The following is a 17,263-nucleotide window of genomic DNA, read 5'->3' as shown; positions in this document are numbered from 1 at the left end:
TTTGTGGTGGAACCACAGGCTCCACGGATTGCACATTCCATCCCTGAGGCCATTTTCACGCCTACAGCGGCAGGTCTCAGGGAGGCAGAACCCGAGCCCTACCCATCCGAGGACCGTCTACAAGCTCTAATTGAGCAGACGCTAAACAGGATGATGGTGGCTAGGACTAACCATGGCCTGAGAACCAAATCCATGGAACCCCCATTCAAGCCCCAATCAGGGGAAGCCGCAGATCAGGCATCCTCCTCTCCGTCACGACCCTCCCACAGCAGGGAATCCTCCCCTACAGAGGACAACCAACTCGATATGTCATGGTGGGAGGAGGAGGAGCCTCCTCCAGACCCTCCTCCATTCAGAGGGGTATTCAACCCTGCCTTTTTCCTGCCCCTGCTCCGCAGAGCCAGTTTAATGGCCAACATTGGGCCAGACTATACTCCGCAACCAGACCCACCACCAGGTTCAGATCCGTTGTTCTTAGAACCCGTGGTAACTCAACACCACGTCCCCTATCCTACACTATTCCGGAGTACCATTAAGAAACAGTGGGCATCACCGGGCACCTTCCCCACTCCGGGGGGATCAGACAAGAAGATGTTCAGTACAACATCAGAACAGTCAGAGGATCTTGAGGTACCAAAGGTAGACGAGCCCTTTGGCTTCCTTTTTTCCCCGTCAGCAGTGTCAGGGGACATGGCAGAGGTACTGAAGTCTGACGACAAGAAGGTGGGAGCTCACATTCCGCAGGATCCACCAGGTAGCGGCATGGGCGGTGAGAGCCGCCACCTGCGCATCCTTTTTTGCAAGAACCTCCCTACTCTGGATTTGGCAGCTCCAAGCCACGCTTCCTCAGGAGGAGGTAAGGGCACAACAGGACCTGAGCAAGATTGCTGCAGCATCAGAGTATGTCTCTGATGCCACATTGCATGCGGCCAAGTCCTCTTCTAGAGCAATAGCATCCAACGTCTCAGCGCGCAGGATGCTATGGCTCAGACATTGGCAAACTGACCAAAAGGTTAAGTGGCGTCTAGCCACGGCCCCCTACCAGGGTGGGCAACTATTCGGAGAAGCGCTGAACCCTTATCTGATCGAAAACAAGGACAAGCAGAAAGTCCTGGCCCACTCCAGCAGGTGGGCTGACAGGTGTTCAACCCCATACGCCCGCAGGCAGTCCTTTCGGTCAGGGCCAGGCTCGGGCTTCTCTCAGCCCTCCCAGACATCCCGGCCCTACACTCCCTACACTCCCTTCACTCCCAGGCAAGATCGTCAGCCAGACAGGTCCGGACCCAAATCCAAACCCAGACACCAAACCCAGAGCAAGTGGCCCTTTCGTGGAGGAGGCCGCCCATACAGAAAGTTCAAATGACTCCCTAACAACCCTCCCCGTAGGTGGCAGACTGGCAAATTTCACTCACCAGTGGGAAGCTACCACTATGGACGCATGGGTCTGACAAACCATACGCCTTGGTCTGTTCCTGGAGTTCATATCCAACCCCCCAGAATGCTTCATCCTTTGCTCTCAGCCAAGGAACCCCTCCAAAAGCAAACTAATGCGAGAGGCCATTCGATACCTCCTAGAAATAAAAGCCATAGAACAGGTACCGGTGGGAAACCGGGGACAGGGATTCTACTCCATCCTATTCGTGGTTCCCAAGTCCTCGGGGGGATGGAGAGCAATCCTAGACTTCAAGGGTCTGAACCATCATATCGCCCATCGAAAGTTCAAAATGCAAACCCTCCACTCCATCTTGGGCAGCATACGACACGGCAACTTCCTGTTGTCCATAGATCTCACAGAAGCGTACCTTCACATCCCCATTGCCCATAGTCACCAATGGTTCCTCAGGTTTTATTTATTTATTTATTTATGAGACTTATATATCGCTTTAAGTGCAAGCACTCTCTAAGCGGTGTACACCAGTAAGCAATGTATATATGTATATTTACATTGCCCCCAACAATCTGGGTCCTCATTTTACCTACCCCGGAAGGATGGAAGGCTGAGTCAACCTTGAGCCGGTGAGAACACAGTCAGCTAAAGTGGCCTGCAGTACTGCACTCTAACTGCTGCGCCACCTTGGCTCATACTCGGTTTTGCTACGCGGGACACCACTTCCAATACAGGGCACTGCTGTTTGGCCTCTTGTCAGCTGCACAAGTCTTCACCAAGATCCTGACAGTACTGGCCGCACACCTACGAGCGATACCGGTGCACATCCAGTGCTACCTGGACGACATTCTCATCCAATCACTGTCTCCACAGGCCGCGCAATCGGACCTGGCATTGACAATCAGTGTCCTACAGGATCATGGGTTCTTGGCCAACTTCCAAAAGGGTCAGACCAGACCAGCCACCCACCTATTACGCCTAGGTGCAATCATAGACACACTCAGGGGGCAGGTCTACCTGTCACAGGAACGTCGCGACAGCATACATTCCCTAGTCTACAGGGTATGCAGGGAACAAAAAGTTCTCCTGGTCGTACTCTCACAGCTGCTGGGGAAGATGGTATCATGCATAGCAATAGTACCCTGGGCGAGACTTCATTCCAGGAACTTCTAATAGTTCCTCCTTCCATTCCAGAGGCTGAACCTCAGCTCCTCCAACAGAAAGGTAAGGGTTCCGCCAGAAACACTACAGTCCCTCAAGTGGTGGTCATCACGAGCATTAGCCAGAGGGTCTCACTTCAAGGAGCCCGACCGTCTCACACGACGGACGCTAGCCTGTTTGGCTGGGGGGCACACCTGCAGTCAATGTGGGTGCAAGGCCAATGGTCCCAGAAGGATCTGAAACACAACATCAACTGATTGGAATTAAGGGCAGGGTAGTGGGACAACACATACTAGTCCTCAGACAACATGTCCACAAAGGCACACATGAACAGGCAGGGGGGAACCCAATCCAGGTCACTCATGACAGAGGCTCAAGCTCTGGGAGACTGGGCAGAGGAAAACCTCACCTCCATCAGGGCCGAGCATATCTCGGGGGAGGCAAACAGGCAAGCGGACTTCCTAAGCAGGTCGACTGTGGATCATGCCGAATGAAGTCTGCACCCAGACCTATTCGTGGAGATAACACAGAGGTTCGGGCGGCCAGTTGTAGATCTGTTTGCATCCCCGGCGAATGCCCAACTCACAAGGTTCTTCTCAAGGTTCCCATCATGGGGGGCGGGGGAAACGGACACCCTACATTGCCCTTGGTCAAGGGGACTACTTTACGCATTTCCTCCTCTTCCGCTGATCCCGGCGGCCATCTGCAGAGCATTGCAGGAACGGGCGGAGATCATACTTGTAGCCCCACACTGGCCATGCAGACCGTGATTCGTAGACCTGGTGAACCTCTCCAGGTCCCCTCCATGGAGAATACCTTTGGATCAAGTGTCACTCAAGTGTCTGGATCTACAACACCCAGAACCCCAATGGCTTCAGTTAGCCACCTGGCACTTGAACACCAAATCTTGAGTGGGGAATCGTACCCGCCAAGAGTAATCTCCATGATCCAAGCATCCCGCCGACCGGCCACCAATCACATCTATGACTCCACCTGGAGAAATTTCTGCAATTGGTGCGAGAAGCGAGCGCTGGAGGTCTCGGGCCTGACAGTCCCAAACATACTGGAATACTTACTCAATGGCCTAGACAGGGGCCTAGCACCGAACACCATTCGCAGGCAGGTCGCGGCTTTTCCACTCTACTCACCTGTGCCAATACAGTTCCCCTAGCACAGCACCCCAGGATTCGCGCCTTAAGGACGCCTCCCATGCAAAACCGCCCGTGGTTCATAGGTACCCCTCATGGGAACTACCATGGGTTCTTTGGGCCCTCACCAGAACCCATCAAGTCTTGCACTCTGAGGGACCTATCCCTCAAAGTAGCTTTTTGGGTCGCCGTAACCTCGGCCAGATGCATTTCCGAGCTCGCGGCTCTGCCAGTCAGGGAGGACCTCTGCACCTTTCATCAGGACCGGGTGGTCCTTTGATTGGACCCAACCTTTATTCCGAAGGTTAACACCCTGTTCCATAGGGCCCAAGAGATCGTCCTACCGGACTTCTGTGCCAACCCGTCTCATTCCCTGGAGCAACAGTGGCACACACTAGATGTCCGGAGGGCACTACGACATTATATCGGGCGAACGGCATCCTTACGCAAATCAGAAGCTCTCTTTGTTTTGTTTCACCACACCTCTAGTGGACAAAAGGTGTCTGCCTAAACCATAGGCAGGTGGATCAGACTTTGTATTGCGGAAGCGTATCAATCGCTTTTCCTACCTACACTAGGACAAATCACAGTGCGTTCCACTCGGAGTGCTGCAACCTCCATGGCGTGGACCACACAGGCCTGTATCGAGGAAGTTTGCAGGGCGGCGACATGGTCTTCGCCCTCCCCTTTATCTGACATTACAAAATAGACTGTTTTGCCTCTGCGGACGCCTTCTTCGGAAGGAGGGTTCTGCAACAGGCGATTTCTACCAACACAACTTCACCCTCTTCTGTTTCCCACCCATTGGGACAGTGAGGCTTGGTATGTCCCATTGGTGGATTCTACGTCTCCAGTGCTGGAGAAGGGGCGTTGTCTTACCTGAATGCCTTTTCTCAGCACGGAGACATAGAATCCACTCCCACCCTTAAAATCATTAAGATCATATTAGAGAACCGGGAGCCATCACATCAAAATTGTGGTCAGCTGCTTCGCCTTCGTCAAGAATGGGAAGAGCTACCCCAGGACGGGCGTGAGAAATTAGCTGACTCGGTCTAATGGGCAGGAAGGCACAGTTAACCCATTGGTGGATTCTATGTCTCCATGCTGAGAAAAGGCGTTCAGGTAAGACAACGCCCCTTCCCTGCCTTTTCCAAGTGTGTGTGCATGTGCTCATCAGATTGGCCTGGGCAACTATTTTACAGAATGAGCTACTCCCAGATTCTAATCTGGATATGGGGAAAATTTGTTTTTTTGTATCAAATGTGACCTAAAGAAATTTCTTATCCTCTGATAAGTCTGTTTCTCTCCGTTTTTCCTACCCAGCACAGAGAAAAGACAGAATAGTTAATTCTATCCAGAGAATATATGTTTTCCTCCCCCAACTCTGAGAGAACTCCCTTCTCTTAGTGTTAAGTTATAAAAAATGCCTGTTTCAACTGACTTGCATTGATCACCTGGGGAGATGGGACTGGGAAGGACGTGTGTATGTGAATGCATGTATCTGTATCGGGTGGGCGTATTTGTGTAAATTTGGGGAAAGGCAGGCACCAACACCCATCCATTGTTGGCATTTTTGACAGATGAGACGTTTTCCTCCAGTCCTTGCTTTGGGCTTCCTAGAGAAGGTTTTCTTAGTCCACTTCTTTAAATAGAGTGCATTGCCCTGCATAATTTTGAGTTTATAGGAGAATAATCTGATCTTAGCTTTCCATGGAAGCAGCATTTACAGGGCTTATTCTAATATTTGTCTTACATGCAGTTATCTTTTTTACTTTTTTTACTTTTTCCCTTTCTTTCCAAAGCCAAGTTAGAATTTTTTTAAAAAAATGCAACCACCGAACCATTAAACCACCAAAGCAACTTTAGAACAGTTCACAGTGAAACCACACCAGCAATTTGATTCTGCTCAACATCTGTGCTATATGGCTGCACTATTAGAGGGAAATGGTTTTGTTATTTGGCAATTAGAGCTGCCCCTATATGGCCCAGGTTTATTACTGGCAAATATTTATCTACGGAATTCTATGAATTGGACCCAGATGGAATTATTAATAGAATGTAATTAAGAAACCAATCTGAGAAAATCTCTCTGTGAGTGCCATTCTTTATTATGTATATTATAAAATGACAGCTTAGTGGGCAGCGCAGCTGGCAGGAATGGCAAATACCCCAGAAGACAAGCTCAGGATCCAAAAAGATCTTGACAGACTTGAACAATGGGCCCTATCCAACAACATGAAATTTAATGTGGAGAAAAGCAAGATTTTACATTTAGGCAGGAAAAACCAAAGGTACAAGTACAGATTAGGCAAAACCTGCCTCAAAAACAGTAACTGTGAGAGAGACCTTGGAGTCCTAGTGGACGACCACTTAAATATGAGCCAGCAGTGTATGGTAGCAACCAAAAACACTAATACAATCCTTGGTTGTATAAACAGAGCCATAATATCAAAATCACGTGAAGTATTAGTAAATCTATATAAAACCTTAGTAAGACCACACCTAGAATACTGCATCCAGTTTTGGTCACTACAAAAAAAAAAATTGAGATTTTGGAAAAAGTTCAGAGAAGAGCAAGTAAGATGATTAAGGGCCTGGAGACAAAAACATATGAAGAACAGTTGCAGGAATTGGGTATGGCCAGTCTAGAGAAAAGAAGGACTAGGTGTGACATGATAGCAGTATCCCAGTATTTGAGGAGCTGCCACAAAGAAGAGGGGGTCAACTTATTTTCCAAGGCACCAGAAAGCAAGACAAGAAGCAATGAATGGTAACTAATCAAGGAGAAAAGCAACCTGGAATTAAGGAGAAATTTCCTAACAGTGAGGACATTTAACCACTGGAACAGCTTGCCTTCAGAGGTTATAGATACTTCATCACAGGAGGTTTTTAAGATGAGCCTGGATAGCTACTTGTCTGAAATGGTGTAGGGTCTCCTGTTTGAGCATGGGGTTGGACTAGAAGACCTCCAAGGTCCCTTCCAGCTCTATTCTGATTGATTGATTGGTGGATTGGTTGATTGGTTGATTGAATATGAAATCTGGACATATTTGATTTAGAACAACCTATTTTCCTCAGATGTATTAAAGTATAACTCCTGGGATTCTGTCCTCAGGCTATTTTGAAGTTCAGCTCTGTTGTTCTTAGATGCTTGACTCTTGCCCCATACCATCAGCAAGGTCAGAAGGCTGCTGAGGAGAGATGTAAGAGGACTATAGTGTTGTTCTCACTGGTAGGAGGAGAAAGCCTCATTTGATGTAGCAAAAATTGGATGATGTGATATGCAAGTGGGAAATACTGGGGGTTTTTTTGTTTTGGTTTTTTATTGTGGCAATTTATAGTGTGCTAAGTGCTTTTAAAGGTTTCAGATGTCTTGTTGTTTCCTGCCAAATGTTGGAAAGAAATCATGCTGATTTCCACCAGATTTCTAGAGGAAGAAACAACTATAGAAGTTAGCCTCAACCTGCAGTTCATGCTTCTGAATAGCAGATCAAACAGCAAATTGAAATCCAAGAAGAGTTTTCTTTTCTGAAAAATAGAAGCAGCCATGCTGGCCATGAGTGGGAAAAGAATCTATATTAAAATAATAATTTTATTAGAGCACCTGCAGGTTTTCAAACTACATGCAAGCATTTCAGATTTGAGAAACAATTTTCTCAGGCAAGATTTCTATACACACAGGCACAGACACATAGAAGCACAAAAAGAGGCAGAACCTCTTTTTCTCAAATAAATACTACATCCCTGCACTCTGTTCCAGTTATTTTTACATTCAAAAGCAATTCTCTCAGCAAATTGCACAGTAGGTCTGGCAGATTATGAACAATCCCTGGCTTTTAAAAAAAATGTGTACATGTGACCATGGCCTACTTCTATTGTTCTGCTTCTCTAATGGAATAACATTATGGGACTTGGATGATATGGATGCCCATGTCAACATGCCTAAAACTAGGAAATATGCCTTGACAGTTCCAGATTCCCTTTTGGGTTTCATTGTACTCTCTGGCTTAAACAGAATCATAGCAGTAAAATTCCTCTTCTTTCTTTGCAGGCACTTCCATCATCAAAGTTTATCTCTTCTAAATTACAGCAACAGTGGATGTTGCTTTTTTTGAAGCAGTCAATGTGATTCTTTGCCCTGATCATTGTATCTGTTGTGATTATTTTTCCTTTCACACTGTTTTTCTACATATTGCCTAGGGGATCGACCGCTCTCACTCTTGGGTCAACTCTGCCTATGCCCCTGGAGGCCCCAAGTCTGTGCTTCGCAGGAACCATCCGAACTCCAGCACGGACCTGAAGCAGGTGCCTTTCCTCTCCCTCCCATTGTGCTTGTAGCTTCTCCCTTTGGCAGGCTTATCAAAGTTAATCTGCAGTTGCAGCCTGATTCAGATGGAGAATAAAATTTTCCAAATGGCTGAAATGGGAGGCTGCTGAGCACAGCACTGGCCATCAACCACATTTTCACGGACAATGAATTGTTTTCCATTTTCCCTTTGTCGCTTTGAAAGTTTAATCAGATGCAGAATAGCATGACATACCTTCTAGAAAAAAGAACAGTGGCATGACGAAACGTACAAGGCTTTCTTGCTAGGACAGTGCATATCGTTTTTTGTTTTGGAAACATTTGAGCTGAGCACTATCAGAGAAAAAACTTATCTGTAATGGCCTTTGGAAAATCTTGAATGCTTCCGTTGATAATTTAGATTTGTGCTTGCTGTATATCTGCTTCCTAGCATCAGCTTCCTATCCTCATAGATTTATCCATGACAGTTTGTGTCTCAATAAAGCCAAAACAATCGCATTGGGTGGTGCTCAAATAAAATCTTCTTAATTGTTAATTTACATATTTAACTGTTGCCTTTGACAAATCTTTAAAACAGGGATAAACAAAATTTGGGGGAGGTGCATTGGCTCCTGCTAGCTACTTTTGCCAAGTAAGTGAGCTGTATTGTATCATCTATTTATATTCATTCCTGTTTCAAAAAGCAATATGTTAGCATGAATTAATTTTATTACGTTAAATGGCTGTTTAAACATTGAAGAAATCCTGTCCTCTTGGTTCCTATATGAGATTATATTAGGTAAGTGCTTGGTTTTTTTTTTGTTGTTGTTTTGTTTATTTGTTTTTCCTCTGCAGGTTTTCCTTTTGTAGCTGGCAGGTCTTTGTGTCCTTCAGAGCAAAGCATTTGACCAGAAGTACCTCAGAGCAAGGAGAGGAATGTCTAGAATTAATAGTTTAGTTCAGGCTTTCCGAGTTCTCCAAGATCAAGAATAGATTATGGTTTGTGCAGTTGATTCCTTTACCCTCTGCTGCATGCCTAGCCAATAAGAGGGTCCTAATTTTACCTGTACTTTTTGGTCAATCCAGAAATGTTCCATTTTCCACACTGAGTGGAGAAGTGTTTTGCTTCAACCCCCAAGATGCAGTCATAGATGGATGGCAGACATTGGTTGGCCAGTGCTCTTAACCAGTTAGGACAAGCTCGGTTTTCTGTTTTAACTTTGGTGATAACATTGTTCTCCTAGCATTTCACAGTAGCCCTGTAAATAAATGATTAATTCTTTTGAGTCTTCAATCTAAGGAAAGCAGGCATTAGTGTTATTTATAGCAAACTTCCTCAATCAGTTGTCTTCCTGAAATATTTTATTTCAATTCCCAAATTCCTATTTGGCATAGTGAAGGCTGCTGTTATGGAGTGTAGCATCCTAAATATGGTGTGGTGGAAAGTGGTATTTCTTCTCTTAAGGAAAAAGTTATTATTCTACTTGAACATACTTGCTCTGTGAGCAATGCCAGTCATGTGCTTTTACTGATTTGCATATATATTTGGAGATGTGCATGTATTTGTATGTGCATGTCTGTTCACATGCTGAACATCTGCAAGTTTGAATCAGCCTTCTGTTTCTGGAACACGATGGTTTGTTTTCTAGATTTCATTACATAGGACAGTAATTGAGGTATATAACAAGAGTTATATTTTTTTTTAGTTTTTCAATTTTTTTCTTACATTCTTCCTGAATGTCACTTAACAGATCTATAAAAAGTTGACTAGGGTTGCAGATTAGAAGTGAAGCTGTAGATATTAAAAAGAGAGATAAAAACTAATATAGCCAAATGTAAAGTAACAAAATGAAAGAAAGCTAAAAGTGCAAGAAAGAAAAAAAGAAAAGAAAAATAGAAAAGAAAAAAAGATACAAAGAATTAGCTTCTCATTTTTTCTACAACAGTTATAAGTACAATTGCAAAGTAATATCTTTATGGTTACAACACAACTCTCTTCTTTCTATAATCTATTCTGTCTAATCATCAAAACCATAAATTATGTTCATTTTTTTCTGTTTCACACAAAAAGTCTATAAGGTATTTCTAGTCAGGTATAAACATAGATATTGACTTTTTTCTGATCAAAGTAGTCAGTAGATTAGAAGTGAAATTGATGGGTGATCTTCTAAGGCTCATGGCAAGGCAGAAAGTTAAGGATAATAACTAACAGCCCAGATAAGTTGTAACGTGTTATTTAAAGCATGGAACAAAAAAGGGTTTGGGAACTGGCTTCTCTTTGGAAACCATAATGGCCAAAAGGTTGAGATCTGCTTTTGATCAAATATTGTTATATATTCAAGTCAGGATTGGGTGTGGATCTGTCTGTGTGTTTGAAAAAGAGAGAGATGAAAAAAATATTTTGAAAATATTGAACTAATATAGATTTCAGAGGCTATGATTTCTTTGCCGTTGCATGATTGCCAGTGTGCTAGTTTTCCTACTGTCTTTTCATTCTTGCTCATACTATTTACTTTTAAACAAATCATGGCTTTATCCACAAGAGTTTACAATTAAATTTTCTAAGCTGGCAAGATAATCATTCCCAGTTATTTATCTGCTTACCTTTTAATTTGGTAAAACACTTTTTTTTTTTTTTTGCTCCCTGGACAGCTTACAACTTCTACCACAACTTTGTCAATTTTAAGCATGGTTTTGACTGTTGGAACTCATTTAGATGCGAATGAACCTTGGGCTTGCCAGTTCCTCTTGTCCTCTGTCAGAGTGAAACTTTTCTCTTTTTTTTAATATTACCACTGTTTTAGGTTATTTCCAAACCCCGACAAATGGGACCAGTCAGTGGTGGTGTTATAAAACAAGCCAGCTTAAAATCATGATTTTGTTAACTTATTTAAGTCTGCAGTTAAATTAACAGGCATTTAGATTTCAGATATAATGCTAAACTAACTGTTTGGTAACAGGAACAATGCTATTGATCTTTTCTTTACAGCCATTGGAATTCTTGAAGTAAAGTGTTTATGTATTAGTTTTATATCCAAACCAAGCCTGGGCATAGCTAGTTTGTAATTACATATTTGTAATGTTGGCATAGAAACAAAGACAGACTCTTGATCTATAACCTGTCCTGTCCATCTCCCAAATTGTGCTGTTCAGTTTCGAGATACAAGCATATACAGTAAGAAAGATTGGAGCCCAGGACTTGTCTTTTTCCCAATTCCAGATAACTGAACAGACCAGAGTAAAAATAAGCAGAATTCCTACCATTATAATTCCTTTGCCCAGTCAGCCACGCTGCAGCATAGTAGGTAAACAAGCAGAGTTTCTGCATACGGGGAGGATGAGTCTGATGCCAGGACAACTCCTGGGCAAAGGCTTGTCACGAACCAAAGAGGGGATAACCAGTTTTACACTAAAAGAAAAAAAAAAGGAAAGTATTAGTTTCACCTGTTTATGTCAACTTTGGCAGTAAGATTCTTTGAGTTGTTCTCTAGAATTAGTAAGTCCCCCAATTCTTATAGCTTTCTATTTCCTGGCAAAATGTAGCTGGCTTTCAAATTCTGAGCAACTTCTCCTCAGGTAAGGAAGTCAGGCTCTTTTTCCTTAACCATCACTTTACCATTTCTTTCATTCGGGGTAACACCTCTTCACCATCACTGTTTCCTCTCTTTTTTATTTCTTGCTGCTCCTCCTCTCACAGGCTGCAGAGTGTGCACCTAATCGTATCTCCTCCTATCTTGAGAGCTCTACTTTTGTGCCGGCAGTTCCGATGAGACCAACAACCAAAAAGGTAGAGAAGGACTGTCAAGTAATCCAAAAATGTTCTCTGAAATGTTGATCCTAGGCACATTTGGGCAGGAGATGCACTGAAGGCATTTTAATCAGAAACTTTGTTGAAAACTGAAAAAGATGCTGTAACAATATGGTATAATAGGAATGAATGCATGGAATTATGGCAACATAGGCTCTGCAGAGTGGCATAGGTTTGGCTGATGCTCATCTTTCCTTCTGCCATGAATACTCCAGAACCTGCTGACTGCAAGAACCAAACCACAGTACAGTAGTAATTATGATAAGCCGATCCCTTATAATATTTCAGTTTACTAGATCCTTCTGTTTTCACTTTTCACTTCTGCCCATCTGTTCTAACTGAAGACCATATTAGCCTTTTCCACTTCCTAATTCACTTAGTGCTTTGGTTTTTCCAGACATGATATGTAACTCCCCAGACTTTCCTCTCAAGCCAATCTTCTAAATTACACTTGGAGTCCAGAGAATTTACCAGGAAAGTGTGTGTGGACTTGGCTGTTTATGGTTGATTGACTTAGGCCGCCTGAAGTAGGAGCTGCTCCCAGTTGGAGCTTGGAAAGGGAGAACCACTATCATTTGTTGGCTACTTTAGTGGGTATGCTGTGATTGAAGTTTTTTTCTCCTTTATGCCCCTGATGGATGAGCATTAATTGAAAAAGGATGACCTTTTTAATTGAAAAAGCAGAGAAGGAAGCACTTCTGGAAGCATATTTATTTCTAAATGTGCAACTGGTCTGGTGGATAGACTGTGCTATTACCTCTAGATATAGTAATTAGAGAACTCAAAAAGGCAAATTTACAGGCCAGTCATGCCAAGTAGACTCAGTAGCATTAGTATGTCCCAAATGCTTGGAATTTCAGCTCAAGTTGTTTAATGCACTTTCTCTAAACATTGGGATTTATTGTATTGTTTTAAAGCATTTGGTATCCAGCCATGAATGTAGATCAGACAGGTCATGAAGATGGATAATTTGGACAGCACCTATGTAATTTGATTGGGGGTAACAACGCACAAAAATCTGATCCATTTTCTAGCTGGTTTTCAGAAAGTTGTCTGTACTTCTTGTGGGTCTTGCAGTAGCTTCTGGAAACAGAAAGACACGGTGCCAAAATGTTATAATTTGAATTATAGCGTATTTCCAGATAAGCTTTTTATTTTGTGACTGCTCAGTCTTATTCACAGAATTTTATATAAGGAGTCAAGACACCCTCACTCAGTATAGTTCTTCCAGGTTTATGCTAGTCTCACCACTTTTCCTGTTATATATTTTCTATGGAAAATCTATTTAGGAGGGAAAAAATAACCAGTAGAGGTGCAATATGTCTTTTGCTTTGCAATATAGTACTAGGAGTCTGTCTGAAAGCATCCATGGCAGAACAGGAATAGGAATGATTCTGCAGGGCATCCTCTGAATAGTTCAATACAGCATACCATGACCTTTGTTCTCTGTAACTCTCTTTTTGCTGTCTGGGCCTGCAGCTACTTCATGAAGAACTGGCCCTCCAGTGGGTGGTGAGCACCAGTTCTGTGCGGGAGGCTGCTTTGCATCAATCCTGGTTCTTTTTCCAGCTAATGGTATGTTCAAATTGCCAGTCTTTATTCTTAGAAACATTGGCTTCTCTTCACTTTAATTTTTATTTTTTAAAAAAATAATTAATTTTTTTTTAAAAAATAAGTAACCTTCTTGCTATCAGTAAAGAAATTTCTGTTTTGTACAAATCAAACATTTCCAATTTTCTGTTTTGTCCTATGTATTTAGATATAGTAATTGTCCTACCATTTGTATTTGGGAATAGAGGATTGGCAGTCAATCATGATCACATACTTTCCAGATTTGAAATGAAGCTCTTATTCACACATTTTGTCATGTTAACTGTTTCTAACTATCCAGTAAGGAGGATGAAAGAACCCATCAGTAAGGAAAATGACAAAACTAGTCAGGATAGTGATTAAATAAAAGTCCTTATTGGAAATACAATTCTTAGTTTACTAAAGCACAGGCTAAGTACACTACTCTAGGAGGAACCACTCTGCCTAAATTGGCTGAGGCTGAGATTGGAATTCACTGGCTGGATAATTTGGGCTGATGCATACACACTCTGGCTCTCCATTGACAGGGGTTTGTGCTTCTTGCAGGTGAAGAGTATGGTGCACCATCTGTTCTTGTGTGACAAGCTAGAGGCCCCGCGCAAGACACGCTTCCCTGGCCGTTTCATTGATGATATCTCAGCCCTGGTATACACTGTCAGTGGGGAAATTGCTAGCCGTTGTCAAAAGGTTTGTGAAACACTCTTAGGAAAAGTTCAATCTTACAGAGCTTCTATAATGTTAAAAAGAAATGGGGCAGGGCTTAATTTTATCTTAATTCCACAAAGTTGGGGCTATAACTTAAAATAGTTTCTCCTGGCCTCTGTTCTCTTCACTTCATGGAATATGGAGTATGACCAGGAGCTTCTTTAAAAATGCGCTGGGCAAGCTGATTCAGATAGAAGGAGGTCCTGCAGATACTTAGTTGCTCAGCTATGGAATTCATAGGTCAAAACAACACTTTGAATTATACCCAAAAATCTATTGGCAACCAGTATAGGGTCTGAAAGACAAGTGTAATGTGCTTTTCATGAATAATACCCATCAGTAGGCAGTTGTTCCATTTCGTATTAATTGTGGTTTTCAAAAACAGCCCAATTAAAGCTCATTAGAATAGTCTAAAAATGTAATTATGAGACTATATATCATTGTCACAATAACCTTATGATATAGACAAGGCTTGTTCTGATACAGTAGAGAAACCTGGCCAAAGACTGCCCGGCAGCAGCTTGTAATTACACAGACCTGTTCTCTCAGGGGCAGTGCCACTCCCATTAAGAGACAACACTGGAGCTGAGTGACAATACTGAAGTAACTTTGTCTTGCTTGGTTTCAATTTCAACTTGTTTTGTCTAATCCATACCCTTACAGGTTCCAGTCAGCAGGACAAGACAGTCTTTCTGGTATGGGCTAGGTGGTAGTGTGCAGCTGGGTATTGTCACCATAATCTTGATGTTGCAGTGGATGGGTCCCAGGAGTTTATGTAAATGTTAAACATGAGTGGACCCTCCTGTAGCACTCCATAAATGAAGGACCACCAAGCCAATGCCTTCTCTCTAACCATCACTAACTGCATTTACCTACTAAGGAAAGAGCAAAACAGTGTTTTGCATTCCCAACCCTTGCCGGGCTCAGGCGTATAGCATGGTTGATGCTTTGAAAGCTGCTGAGAAGATAATAGGACCAGAAGGGATATAATAGCCCCTGCTGGTCCCAGGGAAGATAATCCACTGGAACAACTGACACTGTTTCCATCCCAGTCATACTCAAGCTTGAATCCTGACTGAAAACAGTCTAGATAATCTGCTCCCTCAGAGCATCCTGAAGTTCAGTTTCTACTATCCTCTCAACAACTTTTCCTAAAAAGGGAAGATTGAAGAATGGATCATATATGCCAAACTTTACAAATTCTAAGCTTGGTCAGCTCTTTGTTTAACTTTACCAATGAAGTAAATATAACACATGTTGGTATAATAAGATCCATGTTTTATTGTATAGGCCTGGCTGTATTTGCATTTTGCCTGCTGTGCTCGGACCTCCACATCAGGTGTGGAGAGTATGAAAAACCTTCTTTAATTTCCGCACTCTGCTGCTGCACTCTGTGTACCAAAGGCATTTTAAGTAGGACCAATTCATAAATAGTTCTGCTGTTTCCATAGGATGTGGAACTGGTGGAGCATCTCAACAGTAGCCTGGCCTTTTTTCTCAATGATCTGCTGTCGTTCATGAATCGTGGCTTTGTCTTTGATCTTCTGCGTTCTTATTATAAGCAGGTAATAAGAGTGTGTCTTTTTCCCAGAGTTATCAGTTTCCTGTTGGGAAGAGGACACATTATTAGACTCAGAGTGCCAGGATGACTATGGGAAATCATTTTGCATTGCAGGGCTTAACTGTTTGAATGGTCTCTGTAAAGCTTAGAAAGTAGCCGTGATTGTAATTCATATTAGTTCCCTTGAGAGAACATGTATTTCTACAAAAGATCTGAATTCTTTCTTCCAGATTCTTAAAACCTATACATGATGATGTGTACTAATGTAACTCTTTCTTCATTAGTCATTTCAGAGAAGGGTGAGAAAAAATAATAAACACAGATTCATGAATATGGTTAATTATGTACCTTCAAATAGATGTGAACAGTAAGTTACCACATAAATAGATTTTCTCCATGATGGTCTCTCACTAATCAGTCTTCCAGTGGTGTTCCATCACCACTGTAACTGAGTCATCTACTTAATCATTCTATTTTTTCCTTCCAGCATCACAGCTTTCTCCAAAGAGCCAGATCTTCACATCATCACGGTCTTGCTAATCAAGATAAAAATGCATACATTTAATTGGGCACATTTCACATGGCTGCAATTCCAGCATTGTGGCTCTTGGGACAAAAAATAGATTTGTTTATTTACAGTTTATTTTTATTTATTTATGAAATATATCTGACTAGAAACCAGCTGGAATCTAAGTGGTTTATGGAGTTTAAATATTTAAAACAGAGTGCAGATTAGAAAAATAAAAAAGTGGCTAAAGTTAAAAATGACCAGACTGTGAAAGTAGCACCAGTATATAACACCAGAAGCCCTCCAAAAGAATTGTTTTTCAATTGTTTCCAGAAGGACATGAGGGTGGGGCCATGATGCTTCATGGGGCAGGCAATTAATGAGGAGAAGAACTACTACAGAGAAGGCTGGCCCTTATTAGGCTCCTTCCACCAGATCTCCTGGTAGGAGGGAACCTTCCATAGGCACTCCCTATTTGTCTAGGTTGGACAGGCAGAAACTGGTGGGGAAAGACAGACCCTAAAATATCTACCCCCGAGCCATATAGGGCTGAATATCCTGAATTTTTGTCTGGAAGTTGAATCATGGCAACTGGACCTCTTTTCCTTTTTGGTTTGAAACATTTCACTGCTTATCCAAGTAACTTCTTCCATTTGATATTTGGATAAGCAGCTAAATGTTTCAAACCAAATAGGGAAAGAAGTCTGGTTGCCATGACTCAACTTCCAGACAACTCTACCTGGATGACTGAGAATCTTAATCAACATCCTAAATTCGTAAAACAAGAAATCAGGAGTAACTGCTTTGCTTAAATTCCCTTGTATATCATTCTGTTCTGTTTTCAAATATATCTTTTGGTTCTGTTTGGTTTCCCAGGGCATGATGTCAGCCTTCCTGAGTATTCCAAACAGGAAACATGACTAGATGAACTAAGCCTACTTTATTGCAAAGCTACATTAACAAAATCTTGCAAGTGTGAAAGTACAAATCTTCCACTATCACTGTCAACTGTCTGATCTATTAGGGTGAATCCTTCCTAACTTTCTTCCTCTGACCATTAAGTTCCTTCTCTTTTCTAGTAATATAGTAAAGTAAAGTTGGAAGGGACCT

General features: G+C 42.5%; 1 protein-coding gene and 1 long non-coding RNA gene across 21 annotated transcripts in view; one reads left to right on the top strand and one right to left on the bottom strand.

Moving 5' to 3' along the window:
• The window catches only part of DOCK6 (dedicator of cytokinesis 6), a 184,981-nt gene that overhangs the window by 120,846 nt on the left and 46,872 nt on the right, over window positions 1-17,263 (top strand). For 15 of the 19 annotated variants that reach the window (XR_005555912.1, XR_005555911.1, XR_005555910.1 and 12 more), the window contains 5 exons: window positions 7,897-8,001; window positions 11,679-11,768; window positions 13,269-13,364; window positions 13,926-14,066; window positions 15,536-15,649. Coding sequence is in view for 15 of the 19 variants with exons in the window: in XM_039336455.1 (XP_039192389.1) it covers window positions 7,897-8,001; window positions 11,679-11,768; window positions 13,269-13,364; window positions 13,926-14,066; window positions 15,536-15,649 (546 nt within the window). In the remaining 4 variants the exon portion in view is untranslated. The remainder of the gene's footprint in view (window positions 1-7,896; window positions 8,002-11,678; window positions 11,769-13,268; window positions 13,365-13,925; window positions 14,067-15,535; window positions 15,650-17,263) is intronic. The other 4 variants (XM_039336457.1, XM_039336450.1, XM_039336460.1 and 1 more) reach the window with 2 other exon arrangements.
• The window catches only part of LOC120305088, a 139,816-nt gene continuing 137,898 nt past the window's right edge, over window positions 15,346-17,263 (bottom strand). For both annotated transcript variants that reach the window (XR_005555913.1, XR_005555914.1), the window contains exon 3: window positions 15,346-15,688. This is a non-coding gene — a long non-coding RNA (uncharacterized LOC120305088). The remainder of the gene's footprint in view (window positions 15,689-17,263) is intronic.

Source organism: Crotalus tigris, unplaced genomic scaffold (assembly GCF_016545835.1).
Source record: "Crotalus tigris isolate CLP2741 ecotype Arizona unplaced genomic scaffold, ASM1654583v1 scf7180000017666.379230911805:20528666, whole genome shotgun sequence".
In the NCBI taxonomy this organism is placed as follows: Eukaryota; Metazoa; Chordata; class Lepidosauria; order Squamata; family Viperidae; genus Crotalus; species Crotalus tigris.
The sequence above is the reverse complement of the archived record's forward strand: the minus strand, read 5'-3'. Positions and strand labels throughout refer to the sequence as shown.